The sequence below is a fragment of the Bombyx mandarina genome, chromosome 03 (assembly GCF_030267445.1).
Source record: "Bombyx mandarina strain Sakado chromosome 03, ASM3026744v2".
Lineage (NCBI taxonomy): Eukaryota > Metazoa > Arthropoda > Insecta > Lepidoptera > Bombycidae > Bombyx > Bombyx mandarina.
Window position 1 is genome coordinate 838,744 of NC_143210.1, and position 15,890 is coordinate 854,633.

Sequence of the window (15,890 nt, forward strand, 5' to 3'; positions counted from 1 at the left end):
ACCAATTTAAGTAGCTTGATAACAGGATCTGTTGTTGTGAGCTCAGGGCTCTTTTTTTTTCCTACCTATTCAAGCAACCTCGAGGGGTTATTCTAGATTCACCGAGCGAGTAGGTGAGCTCACGGGGCTCAAACCTGACGACGTTGCTAACACTAGCCCTAGCAAGAGCCGTGCTTCGCAGAGTCTATCGCCGGATCGGAAACGCGACCCACTGAGAAGATCCGGCGAGAAACTCAGTGGGCTGTGTCTGTGGGTAAATTTACTCGCCGAGCCCTTCGTCGCAAGCGACGGGTTCGACGAGAACAATGACCGGTTCTCTTAACGCTAAGCAGCTACCGGACTTTACAGATAACATGATCCATGCTATTGAAGATTAGTGTTAATTGTACTGGTATATACAAAGGTGATTGCATTCCGCACACAGGAGTTGCATGATTACATTCGCCAATTGCTCTACCATAACGTTCATATAGTTTTTTTATTGCTTATATGGGTGGACGAGCTCACATCCCACCTGTTGTTAAGTGGTTACTGGAGCCCATAGACATCTACAACGTAAACGCCGCCACCCACCTTGAGATATGAGTTCTAAGGTCTCAGTATAGTTACAACGGCTACCCCACCATACACTGTATTTTAACTCGGGGACCCTTGGACGAGAGGTACCCCCACCGCACACTCAGTATGAAACCATTTCCCCTACTTTTAGTAGGTACTTACACATGAATTCATTTGCCTTTTGACTATTTAAAAATCTCTAAAAGTCATATTGACGTTGATTGTCATTCAAGTCACTTAACTGTCAAAATAAAATACAATATACCGGTAAAATGGGGCGATTAGGGATTGACAGGCGAATCGGGAAAAAACCGGGAAAATCTTTCGACGCTCAATATAAGTTTTATATTCGTTGCAAAATCTTCCATTTTTTGTAGTTTAATAGTAGAATGTTGAAAGTTCACAAAACAACTCTGAATATGCATGATAATAGCTGCTAACTTATAAAAAATCGCGTTTCAAATTAACTTCCTGTGGTGGTCATTATTTTAGTGCTAGAAACTTTGCTCTCTTTTATTTATTTGATAATAATAGAAGACGACTATGATTTATAAACGTTATTTAGTGTTTGAACCAGCATATATATTAAAGGTAAGTCTCAGTTGTTATTGGTTTTAATGTATTTGATTAAATAAAAATACATGTAAAAATCTGTTGTTTTTGGGGATATTGGGGACGTCTTAGGTACAAATAACAACGAAAAAGGGGTCAATTGGGATGAAAATACGTGAAATGGAAACGACCTAAGTATAAATAGGTACAGGTTTGTAGGGTTGTCTATGTAGTTATAACAATATTTTTTAAATTTGTTGGTAAAAATCTGGTTTATTCGAAGCGAAATTGGGAATAAGTCTTTATTTGAAATAGATAAGCAATTTAATATAAGTAAGTCGATTTTGCAGAGACATGTAACAAGATCAATAAAATCTCAAGGTGGACAAAAATGTCTAAGTAATACATAATAAAATATTTAATATTTGTTCAGAGTGGGGGTATTCATCTGATTAATCCATGGAATAACCGACACACCTAATCTCTTAACCCAGATAGAAATATCAGCACTGTCGATTGCACCTATAATTGAGGTGATGTCTGCCATGTACTTTTGTCAGTTTTTTAATTTTTTTTATTGATGATCACTTTGTTGGTGCAACTAAATAAATAAATAAATTAAAACTATATATAAAAATAAAAGTAGTGCCAACCCTAGGAAATTTCTCATTTCGTCCCAATTAACCGCAATTTTCGGGTAAATAGGGATTACACCTATTTTTGCATTTTTTGCTTAAACTGGAATGCTAGTTGCATAATTTTAAATTAGATAACAAAGATGCCCCCAAGACTCAATCATTTTGATCCTGATATAGCATTATATACATCAACAACTACCTTAAAATTGCTCATAAAGTTGGAATTTGTCCCTAATCGCCCCATTTTACGGTACATATTACTTAATATGTATTATTATCTTGTTTTTCGTTGTTAAACGGCGGTCAAGAGTAATTTATGCGAATTTAAACTTTAATTGAATTGTCTTTAGGACATTTTTTTCCTTTACAGTCTATATGTATATAGTTGGCAGAAACGTAAGCGATTTCAGTGATTCTGCACTGGGCTGTAAGGTTGATATTGTACGGTTAACATTTATGAAATTTTATTAGATAACGTGTGTGCTCTTTAAGCACTTATATCTAAAATACTTTCTAGTTTTAGAAAAAAAAGATGATTAAATATTGGGACACTCGGATAGGCGGGTTGGAATTTTTTCTAAGAGTGGTGTTGGTAGAGCATTTTGCGTACGTGAGCGAAGCCACGGGCCATTACGTTGTTCGCAGAGATATTATTATCTAGCAAGGCAAAATGTTTTAACACTATTTTTAGCGGTGATCGAACGTGCTGACAAAAGAGCGTTATAATGTGCTTCCTTATTCTCTGTTGTCTGAGAGTAAATAGAAGATTAACAAAGATATTATGCATTTTATTCAGTAATGGCGGCCCGCTCCGGCTCCGCTCGGGTCTTTAACAAAATTTTCAACGGTATTTGACGTCGTTTTATTTTTATTAATAAAAGAACACTTATTGCGGCATAACTATAATAGTTAGACATATGCTGTCGCGACACTTTTTGTAAATAATAATGTGTTCTACAAAGTCGTATTTATTTTATTCTATCATCAATAGTTTTCGCAGGGCACGCGATGTAAAGAATATCTTAGGTAATTTTTTTACACCTTGGATTACATTATTGGAGTTTTAGTAAGGATCCCTAATTTTATTAAAAAAATATTGTAACCTATGTCACTCGGGAATAGTGTAGCTTCCAAACAGTGAAAGAATTTTTCAAATCGGTTCAGTGGTTTCAGAGTCTATTCAATACAAACAAACAAACAAATCTTTCCTCTTTATAATATTATATATTATATTATGATTAGTAGCGGCCCCGGCAGACTTCGTAGTGCCTCAATCGATAAATAAAAGACCTAAACTTTCGTATAAAATAAACTTAAAACAAACAAAAGGAATTCGTCCGACGGGGGACACATCAAAGGAAAAACAAAATTGTTATTTTTATTTAATTCTGAGCATTTTCATATTTATCTACCTTTTAAACCTTCTCTGGACTTCCACAAATAATTCAAGACCTAAATTAGCCGAATCGGTCCAGCCGTTCTCGAGTTTTAGCGAGACTAACGAACAGCAGTTCATTTTTATATACATAGACTATATACCTATACTATAGATGTGTTCCGGATGAAAAGATGAAACAACCACCTAACGTAATTGCGAATTCGACCCCGAGTTTCCAGGTTAGTGGCGACACCAACCGAAACGCCAGCTCCTACAAAAATCAAACGTCCATAATTGATAATTTACGTATTTAAATAACATAAAAAGCCTTTCACTTCATACAAGTGATTTATAAAAACAAAATTAAATCAATGTGATCAGTGCCATTAATTAACTAATAAATATAAATTGAATAATATTAGGTACTATTTTCACTTGCAAGAACCTCTCCCTCCTGAGGTAAAGGCCTCCTCCAAGGCGAGTCAATCTTCTCTAGATTGGGAAATTTCAACCCAATTTGTAGTTGCTATTTTCTTTATATCTCCCATCTAGTACTTGTATGGTCTTCCCTTTTTCTTTTTCCTAAATATTTAGTATTTAGAACTGAAACAGAAAACTGATATTTTCTAGTATAAACTCATAATCGCTCATAAGCGACGCAAACTCAGATGCTCCTTAGACCGACGGTCCAAATGTTGTTGTTCAGAAATTGTATACATAATATATATGCAAGCTTATGTAGAAAATGTCGTAAGCGTCTGTCAAATATCTTGTGTTGTATGATGGATACCGCTACAATATCTGCATTTAATGTTCGATTTTGTGTTACGACTCTATTTCATCTAGAATATCGGTCTATTTGAACTAATTGAGTGGGAGTCTCTGTCGTCCGTGCCTTGTTGCACGTACTCAATCATTTCAGACCATTTCAATAGCCTCGTGCCTTATCGCAGTCGAGTTCGGACAGAAGGGCAAGGCGTTTAAATCACTTATTTTTTTAAGAAACTGCAACTGTAGTCATTTGGTCTTTTTTTTTTATTACCAGTCTAGGTGGACGAGCATACGGTCCACCTGATGGTGATTGGTTACGCTCATGGACTTCAGTAAAACCAAGGGCAGAGCCAAGCCACTGCCTACCGTTAAGTACTCTCCACAAGCCTCGTTTGAAGAAGCTTTTCTTCCAGTTCTTCCAGAAGGTCTTACAGTCTTACTGTCTACTTTTTAATGTTACAATTTGTTTAGTTTTCGCGTGTTGTTTTAGGCCTCACATACGGGAATAGTACAAGGATTTTGTTATGAAATTGGTGAAATTAGGTAGCCTTATGTTGCCTACGTATCAGCCACCAGTTAGCTGTAAATGCCAGTTTATTTTAAGTGTATTTCAGCAACGGCGCTGGTCATTAGTTGCTATTTAAATCCGTTGCTTTCCTTCAACGAGTCGTTCAAAGAACTCAGGTAGTTATTTTTGGTTGCGGATCTTCTGTCTCTCACTTCCTCGTGTAGCATTGGATCTTACGTCCCCCTTCCACCCGTCTGACATCGGTCACGTACGCATTTCGTTACCAAATTTTTTACCTTGTTTCTCTTGAGGCTAGATTTTTTTTCGGAAATCAATAAATTATATCTGATTATTTATTTGTGGAGCGACTGACTTTATATTATTTTTATTCACATTTCATATTTCGATCCAATTTGTATTGCATAAAATGAATGTTTTGGATCTGCGAAGCGTTTGCGAGCGGTTCATCCATAGACTAGAAGCTTGGTACAGTTGTTGGCATATTGGAGACGGCTTCGTCATTGAAATGATGACAGGCGTTGCGCGAGTATATCTAACAAGTCAGTACTCCACACTTTTTTTTTCTAATCACTGGTAGCCTAGGGGGCTATTCCAGCGTCACCCAGTAAGTGAGCTGACGAGGCTCAAACTGGAGTGTTGCTTACACTAGCCCCTAGCAAGAGCAGTGCTTCACAGAATCTACCACCGAGGGGAATCGCGACCCACTGATTTTCTCTCTCTCCTACCTATGCTGATAGCCTTGAGAGGTTATTTCAGCTTCGCCTTGAGGTGTAGGTGAGCTCACGGGAGTGTTGCTAACACTAGGCCCTAGCTAGAGCAGTGCTTCGCAGAATCTACCACTGAGAGGAATCGCGACCCACTGATTTTCTCTCTCTCCTACCTATGCTGATAGCCTTGAGAGGTTATTTCAGCTTCGCCTTGAAGTGTAGGTGAGCTCACGGGAGTGTTGCTAACACTAGCCCTTAGCTAGAGCAGTGCTTCACAGAATCTACCACCGAGGGGAATCGCGCCCCACTGATTTTCTCTCTCTCCTACCTATGCTGATAGCCTTGAGAGGTTATTTCAGCTTCGCCTTGAGGTGTAGGTGAGCTCACGGGAGTGTTGCTAACACTAGGCCCTAGCTAGAGCAGTGCTTCGCAGAATCTACCACCGAGGGGAATCGCGACCCACTGATTTTCTCTCTCTCCTACCTATGCTGATAGCCTTGAGAGGTTATTTCAGCTTCGCCTTGAGGTGTAGGTGAGCTCACGGGAGTGTTGCTAACACTAGGCCCTAGCTAGAGCAGTGCTTCGCAGAATCTACCACCGTATCGAAATCGCCACTGAGAAGATCCGGCGAGTAACGTGGGCTGTGTCTATGGACTCTACACATACAACGATCCTCTCACCGTAGTTTGATTCCTTTTCATCAGTTCTAAATAAAAGAAGATTGTCATTGTTGGGTGAGTGAATTTTATTGACGCTGATAAGTTCGATTATTTATTCATTCAGTTTGCTTAAAACTTTTACTACTTACCTGCAATCTGTAGAAATTTCGATATTGCATGCTGAAGGGTCCTAGGTAAAGAAGACAATCAGATTGGGAATACCAGCTTCAAGGCAGATACTCGACTTAACCAGAATTAGTCGCATACCAGTTATGATCACAAACCATTGCACCAACTAAATAATATAAGAGATTTCGTAAAATCTTAGTTAAAATACACCACTTTAGTGTACCATTTTAATTAGTTATTTAGCAAAACGCTGGATTCGCATACGAATGGCTTTTAAATGAGACAGTCAATCAAGATCATTCGTTATGTAAACAAAAAACGTAAAATTATTCAGATGTACTCGTCGCGCACGTGGACTGGGTCTCACAGCTGGAACTGTAATAATATGCTCCTGCTTCGAATCGTGTATGTATACTTGAGTAGATTAAAAGTCTTTTAAAAAACTTCCCGACCCCACTTGCGTCACGCGGTGACCAGAGAAGATAGAAAGAAAAGTAACCAACCTTACTATTCAAACCGGTGTGCTTATTAAGAGTTTTTTAACGTTCTCAAAAGCTCAAATTTGTATGCTATGTAAATATGTATTAAACGGCTTTTCGGTAGTCAGCGGCTTGGCTCTGCCCCTGGCATTGCTGAAGTCCATGGGCGACGGTAACCACTCACCATCAGGGGGCCGTATGCTCGTCTGCCTACAAGGGCAATAAAAAAAAGAACGTTCCATCTTCACACAAATATGAGTTAACTTTTACGCTATCGAGAACGTTAAAACAATCGCTCTAAGTTCACTGATTTCACATTATTTCGTGATAGAAGTGCGATGTTACCAGGACTCGGGACATCCCATATCTATTGCCACCAGGTTCGGAAATATCTATACTAATATTATAAAGAGGAAAGATTTGTTTGTTTGTTTGTTTCGAATAGGCTCCGAAACTACTGGACCGATTTGAAAAATTATTTTTCCATTAGAAGCCGACATTGTCCCTGATGAACATAGGCTACTTTTTTTAATTTTTTTTTTTTTTTTTGGTTTCATGTGTGTTTTAGTGTTTCCGAAGCGAAGCGAGGGCGGGTCGCTAGTATTAAATATACTAAAAAGGATCTGTTAGTTTAGAGAAACCCACGTTGATGCTGTTGTTACTGTATTCCGTTAACCCATCTCTAGTAGTAGTATGCTCTACTTCATTACCTTATTACTCCCTAACTCTCCAAGCTCAAACTTTACATCTAGGCAGGGCGTTATGCGTTAAAGGTTGGATACTATTTACACATCGAAACAATCCTATTTCGATATAAAAAAAAAAAACGTTACAGTTATACATGTTTATAGTATTTATAGTATAACACACACACACAATCCATACACGCATATAAAATAAATTATCTTCTAGATAAATCTAGGTCAAACACCGTTTAAGATCTTCCGAAATTAATTATTAACTAGTACGTTAAAAACAAATAAAATGTCAAAAACTTATTTAAATATTTTACTAAAAATATTCGAAAAAGATTTGAAAAACAAAATTGAAACTGATAGACACCCTGTACAACAACAATATCATTAATATAGTTAAAGTTAATTAAACATGCGTTATTAAGTATAACTCAACAAATCACTGGTCAGATCTTGATAACATTTAAATGAGACCACACGAGAGGTACCTGCTTTCAAATTATAACAAAAAAGAATCATGATAAGCGGTTCGTTTGTAAAAAGTAGTGAAGGATCACGCATGAAAAGAATTCAATGCCGAATTGAGGACCTCCTTTTTGGAAGTGGGTTAAAAGTCTTCTAAATTCGGTTTCGGTTCGTCATTTGAGAACGTATTTAGTTAAATATTTTCCTTCCGTTAACTCTCAATATCACAAAAAGATGAAATGTGAACTCAAGTGATTTGATCTCTCAGGAGAGGACGGACGGAAGAGGATATAAGAAGATGACGTATCTTGTATAAGAGTAGCATTTTGACGCTAATCCGAGTTTCCTGGATTTTCAACTAGCACATAATAGGATATCACTTCAACGTGTACGACGATGATCCTGATATTTTCCACCACGAAAAAATAGCACCCAAAATATTGCATTTCTACTTAAATAGGTTTATATTAAAATCATTGGCACCTAAATCTGGAAAAACAACATTGTTCAGTTTATAACATCTGAAAGTACACTACTAAATGCGTCCAGCTTCGAATAGATTATCCGAGACAAACATAACATCAATCATAAGGTGTCCAAACCTAACTGTACTCATATTTAATGTCATCTGAAGAGTTAATCAAGCTTATGATCTTCGGCTGGAGCGCCATTGCTCTCTCACTCGGTAGACTCCTGAGAACGGAAGCTACATAAGTCCCGAAATCGTCGAAAATATCTTGCTTTCGGGTCGTTCTCGTCTTTAGCTGCTCAGAAAGTTTCTCTATAGTTCTTATCAAGCTCTGTAAGTCTTCTTTGCTGTTCTCGGTGACGTTTGATTCGCTCTCTTCTGAATCACTAGCAATTTCGATTTTAACGTTGGGCAAGGATGGCTGGAAATAAAAAGGGATTTAGACATGGAGAAATGATTTCATGGTTGTGTTGAAGCAATTGCGAAAGCCTTTCAAGTAACAACTTACGCAACAGGTTAATTACTGTAGAAATAGGCAGAACTATGGCGCCAAAAGGTGTGACCTCGGTGCGTTAACCACTAGTTTTAGCAAAGAGTTTACCTGAGACGTTGGAAAACTCCTTCCATCCTACTTTTTAAGGGGGATCTTTAACAATATATCATTAAAGGTTTAAAGGCTAGGTTGAAAAAATAAACATGTACCGTCATATTTCTGAAAAATCTGTACTGTCACTACCGGCGAAGTAATTACAGACGGATCAAAATCATTATCTTGTTTATGTGATTCTGGGCTACTCTGATGTCACTATTGTGAATTGTTTGTTTGCGTTCGCGAGTTCACTGTGACGAAAGACCCCTTTGTAATAGTGCCGCAATTCCAAGGAATATCCCTGCATCTTCCAAGAGTATTGGGATACTTTGGAGTCGACATTTCGAGCGATCTCCAGTTTCGGAGTCATTTGGAGGGCAAAGCCAAGTTGGCGTCCAAAATGCTGGGAGCCCTTAACAGAGCGAAGCGGTACTTCAGGCCTGGACAAAGACCTTTGCCTTACAAAGCACAGATCCGGCCATGTGTGGAGTACTGCTCCCAGCTCTGGACCGGGGCTCCCAAATAAAATAAAAGCTACTTCCATTCGACTCCATACTAAATAGAGCCGTTCGGATTGTCGCTAATCCCAATCTCACGGATCGTTTGAAACATCTGGGTCTGCGTAGGGACTTTGGTTCCCTCTGTATTTTGTACCGTATGTTCCATGGGGAATGCCTTGAGGAGCTGTTTGAGATGGTACCATCATCTCGCTTTTACCATCGGTGGCGGCCCCGCGTGGCGTAGGCAGCGCCGTGTTTCGCAAATAGGAACGGATTTGTCGCTGCCGACTGATCATAGCTACGATGCTTGGCAGCGACGATTCTTGGAGGACAATGCTCGACCTCTGCGATTTTGCTAGATTTTACAGAAGGAGGCAATGGAAAGAAAGAGGGAGAGCTCATCCCTTTCCGCACCGATCTGTCGTCGCCGAGCTGGGGGCCGGGAAAGAACTTTCACCCAATTTCGACCCCTCTAGTAGGCGACCTCCTCCTGGTGAAGGTTACGGGACCACCTAAGGATGGAGGCCACGTGTCGCACTACCTGTAGTCCAGCGTGGAACCGCTGTGTAAGAGCAACCGGTTGGCAGTCATCCCAACCCAGAAGCCTGGTTCTGACCCAACGGGGTATCCCGGAACACTAGGCGGCTTAACGGGCCATCGTACCGAGACGGCCGACGTTCCAGAGCCTTCGTTTTGCCTCGAAGGCTGAGTCGACTGGGCGTTCTTAGGATGAGCCGCGAGTCTGGTTGTAGTGTTGACTGCGGGAGCCCCCTACTCTACCTGGGTTCTCACTTCAGGCGGAGTTCGGACGTCGGGTGAGAGAATGCAAGGAAGACGTTTAGTGGGTGGGTAGAGCCTCAAAATACCATGCTTGGGCCCGCGGTCCGTTCACAACATCTGAGAACCAGCTGAGAGGTTCAACCCTCAGTCCATGATAAAGGGGAGTTAGAGAATAATCTAAACGAGCTGATATTAATATGTCCAACGATCATCATGTAGGATGCTTAGGAATAATAGTGAAATACGAAGCTATTTCAATCAAAATACGGTGTTGTTGTTCTGTTAAAAAAAACTGCATTAAAAACTAATCTAAAAATAGAAAAATGTACATCTGAAAAAGTTAATTTACAATACAGTTTTATGACTAACAAAGCGCATAACATTTACGATAACGACCCAGTCAAGGTCGATACGAGATCGCGAAAACAAAATGTACCATTACAGTCGCGTCTGGCGTCGGACACGGCCCGTGCCCCCGCAGAAACGAATCCATCTTCGCGAACCAGACTTTAGGCTTGAAGGAATCCCTCCTTCTACCACCGGACATCTTTTTCAGTTCCGCACAATACGAGTTACGTAGATTCTTTATTTTTGTCGTAACGTGGTGCGCTTCCAGCTTCCTCACATTCAATTCTTTGACTATTCGTTCGATAGCTTCGTTCCTTTTCGTCTTGTATCTGTAGACGGGTAACCGTGAGTTCCAGAGACACTCCTCTCTTCGGTACAAATCGATTAATTCTAAAGTTTTCGTTTCGCTTAGTCGCATTTTGGAGCCCGATTTTGACATTTTAAACTTATATCGGATTGTAAAATTATAGGAAATGCATATACGTGCGGACGCTTAGCGCACTCGCGCTCTACTGAATTTTATATAGAACTAGTGACAGTTGCGATTAGTAAGTGTGACCTATGAAAGTCTGCGGAGCAAAATAATGAGATAAATCCGCCTAAAATAGTTTTCGCTTCTTTTAAATACTTAACAAAAAAGAAACAGACTAATATTAAGAAAGTTCACTAAAAAAATTGTAAAGAACTATAAGAGCGCTTGTTGATACTAAAATAACCCGGATTTTTTTATATTGCTTATATGGGTGGACGAGCTCACAGCTCATCTGGTGTTAAGTGGTTACTGGAGCCTATAGACATCTACAAGAGGTCATACCACCAGTAATTACGCAAATTATAATTTTGCAGGTTTGATTTTTATTACACGATGTTATTCCTTCACCGTGGAAGTCAAGGATATCTGACACAACTAAAAAATGTTCGACGGACCAGCTGATGTTAAGTAGTCGTTAAGTCATAGACATAAAAACGTGAATGCCGTATAATATTCCTCACCAGCAGCAACTACTTTACCGTTATACCTTCATTTTATCATAAAAAACATAAATAAATCCATAAACATATAGTAAGTGTTTCCATGATGAAATATTAAAATGATGACCAGCAAATCGTAAAAGAAATTACATAAGTTCGGGGTTAACGTCATAAAGATATCGACATATATATAAGATCGTCATAGACATGTATAAGATACATATTAAGATCGTCATATACACGTCGACGCGCGCAGACCTCTGCCGCCGCGCCGTGACCCAGAGAACATTAAAGATTATTCAGACTCACAAAAGATTATCATAAGTGTTGTTTATACATGAAATTATTGTTAGACGCACGCAGATCCCCCTAATATCGCTCACCCAAATAAAAATCTAGTATACATACCTATGACATTTATTTTTAATAGGTACTGAATTATATTAGTCTTTTATCCGGAGTAATAAGTTCTTTGTTACGTTCTTACAGACGTTCTTTTTAAGTTTTAATTTTTTTTATTGCTTTGATGAGTGGATGAGCTCACAACCCACCTGCTGTTAAGTGGTTACTGGATCCCATAGACGTCTAGAGCGTAAATGCGCCACCCACCTTGAGATATAAATTCTAAGATCTCAAGTATAGTTACAACGGCTACCACACCCTTCAAACCGAAACGCATTACTGCTTCACGACAGAAATGGGCAGGGTGGTGGTACCTACCCGCGCGGACTCACAAGAGGTCCTACCACCAGTAAAACTTATTTATTCTTATTTTATTGATTAGGTTGGGTGGAAGAGCTGACGGCTCACCTGGTGTTAAGTGGTTACCGGAGTCCATACACATTAACAACGTAAATGCCAGATATGAGTTTTGAGTCTCAATTTTACTGTTATCTAACGGCTGCTAAGCCCTGCAAACCGAAACGCACCACTGCTTCACAGCAGAAATAGGCAGGGCGGTAGTACCTACCCGTGTGGACTCACAAGACGCACTACCATTACCATACCATATAATTACCAGTAATTCTGCCTCTATTACAAAGAAACGAAATTTTGATATCGTTAAACAATGCTTTTTCTGATTCTGTTTTTATCTTTTGTATACATTTTGATGTTCTCGTATGAAAAAAAATTGAGTACAAAGCGCTTACTGTGTTTTGTTTCCTAGCAGGGCCGTTATCAATGCGTTATCAGACAAATAAAATGGCGCGACACAGTTGGTAGTTTGATAAAGTGAGTCTCGGCATAACAGTGTCATAATTCCAGTTCTTACTGCATCTTATCGCGACTGTGTCAAGGAAAACCGGCTACATTATGATTATCATGTTAGCCGAATGATGTCCACTGCTGAACAAAAGTCGCTGAATAGAATCAAAGTTCCATTGAAAAAGATGTAGACTTATATTTATATAGAATTGGGATCGTGACACATTTTAATTTTTGTATTTTTTATTGCCTAGATGGATAACGAGCTCACAGCCCACCTGGTGTTAAGTGATTACTGGAGCCCATAAACAACTATAACTCAAATGCGCCACCCACTTTGAGATATAAGTTCTAAGGTCTCAGTAAAATTATAACGGCTGCCCCGCCCTTCAAACCGAAACGCGTTACTGCTTCACGGCTGAAATAGACAGGGTGGTGGTACCTACCCGTGCAGACCCACAAGAGGTCCTACCACCAGTAGAAGATCGTAAGAACCCGTATTTTCGTTCAAAAATACAACGGTAAATCACATAATTACGAAACGAGATGCAGAACCGAAGCCTTTAGAATAATTTTACGACGTGAAACAATAAAAATAAAAGCAAAACGCGAATCCGCCGATGACTCATTAGCGTTACGTCGATTGCATCGTAGTGACTCAGGTTTTTTTTATTATTTGTTTAATGGCCGTAATAAAGCTCTCACTGGATTCATTTAACACACATTTAACATTTCTATTTAACGAGAAGATCCTGTGCACGATGTGTATTGAAATACTGTTGGGAATGTTAGTGTATAAGAAGATCTTTCAAAGATGTTCTGTATATCTATTGTACACATTGAAAGTAGGAGGAGCATAAACAGCTCAATACGTAGCTGGACCAGGACAGCTTGTCGCTTTTTTTATTGCCTTTGTAGGCAGACGAGCATACGGCCCACCTGATGGTAAGTGGTCACCGTCGCTCATGGACGTCAGCAATGCCAGGGGCAGAGCCAAGCCGCTGCCTACCGTTAAGTACTCTCCGCAAGCCTCATTTGAAGAAGGTCATGTCATAGCGCTCGGCTCATTCCAAAGCCGGATGGTACGTGGCAAAAAAGATCTTTGGAAACGCACTGTCGATAAAGGCAGCGGTTTCAGATTATATGGATGAGATCTGCTCCGGTGGCGGGAGGTGCGATGATAAAAAGAAGATGAGGGGATCGAAAGATCCCGTGGCGCCAAAGATCTAAGAAAACTGACGTTAGTTTGAAGAACAAGCTAAGGTAGCATTTTCCGTCGCATTTTCGTCCGGATTTTCGTCGTCGCAGTTGTCGCCGAACATACTGTGGAAGAGTAACCCGGTGGGCGGTGTAGCGCGTTCCGACGCGGCCGGCTAGTTCTGGCCCAGCGGGGTATCCCAGAACATCAGCGGCATCGCCTGGGCGGCCTGGTAGGATCGCCGTACCGACGTCGTTGTCGTCGACTATCGCCTCGACGACACGTCAGTCGGGCGTCCTCGGGGTGGCGTGTCTGGTTGTAGTGTTGACCGCGGGAACCCTCCTACTCTGAAAGGGTTCTGTCCCCGGATGGAGATCGGACGTCGGGTGTAAGAGTGCAGGGGAGTCGCTTAGTGGGTGGGCCCTAAAATCCTTGGGCGATCTGCTCTCAACACCTGCAGATCGTTGAGTCTCACATACCCCGCGCGTCTCCTAGGCGCGGGGACCTCGAAGGAGGTTCGGCCCCTGGCCCGAAAAAAAAAGCCCATAGACATCTACAACGTAAATCCCGTCAACCACTTTGAGATATGAGTTCTAAGGTCTTAGTATAGTTGCAACGGCTGCCCTGCCCTTCAAACCGAAACACGTTACTGCTTCACGGCAGAAATAGACGGAGTGGTGGTACCTACCCGTGTGGACTCAGAAAACGTTCTACCACCAGTAAATAATAAAATAATAAGTAAAAGTCATAAAATCGAATCATCTTTTGAAATGGGCCACTTTTTCTTAGTGGCCCATTTCTCTGCTTAGTGGCAGAAATACACACGAAGCATCACTACGATGATTGAATGTGCTTATAAATATATTAGTCACCAAAATTTCGAGATATTCTCGACGTTACGTCTATGTCAAATGTTATCAAAATTAGATCATTAGCCTCGTAATTCGCGGTAATGCGGCACTCCGTGTTGAGTGTAAATTTCCTATCGGGTTCTTTCGATGAGCGTAGACCGACTCACCATTGTCCTGGTGCTAGGACTCATGAAGTAAAACATAACATAGCGCTTGGGGAGCCCCATGAAGGTAGCTGGTTCCAGAGCCGGGTCACATACATGGCGCTAAGAAGTGTAGATGAACTATGCTCCAGTGACCGACGGTGCGATGGTAAAATAGAGAAATTATGAACGTGCTGACATGTCCTTCTTCAAACGAGGCTTGTGGAGGTTATTAAGCGGTAGGCAGCGGCTTGGCTCTGCCCCTGGCATTGCTGATGTTCATGGGCGACGGCAACCACTCACCATTAGGTGCACTGTACGCTCGTCTGCCTACAAGGGCAATAAAAAAAATCTCCAAAAAAATACGGTCGCCTCCCCATGGAACATTCTTTTGTGTTGTCAAAAGCGTTACGAATGTTTGTCTTGCAAGCACTCATATCACAAAAGAAAATTTTAGTTTCGGTCAGTTTAGTGAAAATCCTGAAGAGTCATCACCGTCTCACAACCTGAAGATAACCGATCCAAGATTCACAGCAGAGTCTGTCCAGTGCTAAATGGGTTAATTACGTTTACAATCTTTAAAGATTTATTTATCTCCTTGCTATAAGCTGTATTCAAGATATACATAAAGGAGTAGATTTGTGAGAACACTGTGCCAGTACCATTTGAGTTGGAAGCGAAGTAATAAAGGCCGGTAGCTGCACCTGCGCCCGTGACTGCGCCCGTAAATCCTGCGTTCATTTATGTGATTGTCGGCAAGCGGTGGCAGACGGGCGGCTTATACGAATTTAATGTTATTAAAATCAGAATAAAGAACTCACAATAAAATCAGTACACTGGTGATAGGACCTCTTGTGAGTCTGCACGAGAAGGTACTACAACTACCCTGCCTAATTCTGTCGTAAAGCAGTAATGCGTTTCGGTTTAAAGGGTGGGGCAGCAGATTTTTTTTATTGCTTAGATATGTGGACGAGCTCACAGTCCACCTGGTGTTAAGTGGTTACTGGAGCCCATATACATCTACCACGTAAACGCGCCACCCACCTTAAGATATAATTTCTAAGGTCTCAACTGCAACTCGATGTGCCGCCTTATTATTATTATTTTCCTACCTATGCTGATACCCTTGAGAGGCTATGTCAGCTTGTCAGCTTCGCCCTAACATATAGATGAGCTCACGGGCCTCAAACCGGAGTGTAGCTAATACTGGCCCTAGCAAGAGCAGTGCTTCGTAGAATCTACCACCGGATCGGAAACGCGACCCACTGAGGAGG

The 15,890-nt window shown here is 40.7% G+C and overlaps 1 protein-coding gene across 2 annotated transcripts; it reads right to left on the reverse strand.

Annotated features, from left to right (window-relative positions):
• Nucleotides 1-7,229: 7,229 nt before the first annotated feature.
• On the reverse strand, nucleotides 7,230-10,807 carry LOC114253212 (uncharacterized). 2 transcript variants are annotated; one of them, XM_028188002.2, is made up of 2 exons: nucleotides 10,341-10,807; nucleotides 7,230-8,450 (listed from the first exon to the last, which is right to left on the reverse strand). In XM_028188002.2, exons 1-2 carry the CDS (start codon nucleotides 10,683-10,685, stop codon nucleotides 8,163-8,165), a joined length of 633 nt encoding a protein of 210 aa, XP_028043803.2. In that variant the 5' UTR covers nucleotides 10,686-10,807; the 3' UTR covers nucleotides 7,230-8,162. The 2 variants fall into 2 exon arrangements, with proteins under 2 accessions (XP_028043803.2, XP_028043802.2); XM_028188001.2 differs by having other exon boundaries at nucleotides 10,335-10,797.
• Nucleotides 10,808-15,890: the final 5,083 nt, after the last annotated feature.

What these genes read in the sequence shown, in the direction of transcription:
- LOC114253212 (XM_028188001.2), bottom strand. Translation starts at nt 10,685, where the DNA reads ATGTCAAAATCGGGCTCCAAAATGCGACTAAGCGAAACGAAAACTTTA. An exon ending in CGCCAGACGCGACTGTAATG is followed by an intron (nt 8,451 to 10,334) that starts GTACATTTTGTT and finishes TTTTATTTCCAG; the next exon opens with CCATCCTTGCCCAACGTTAA.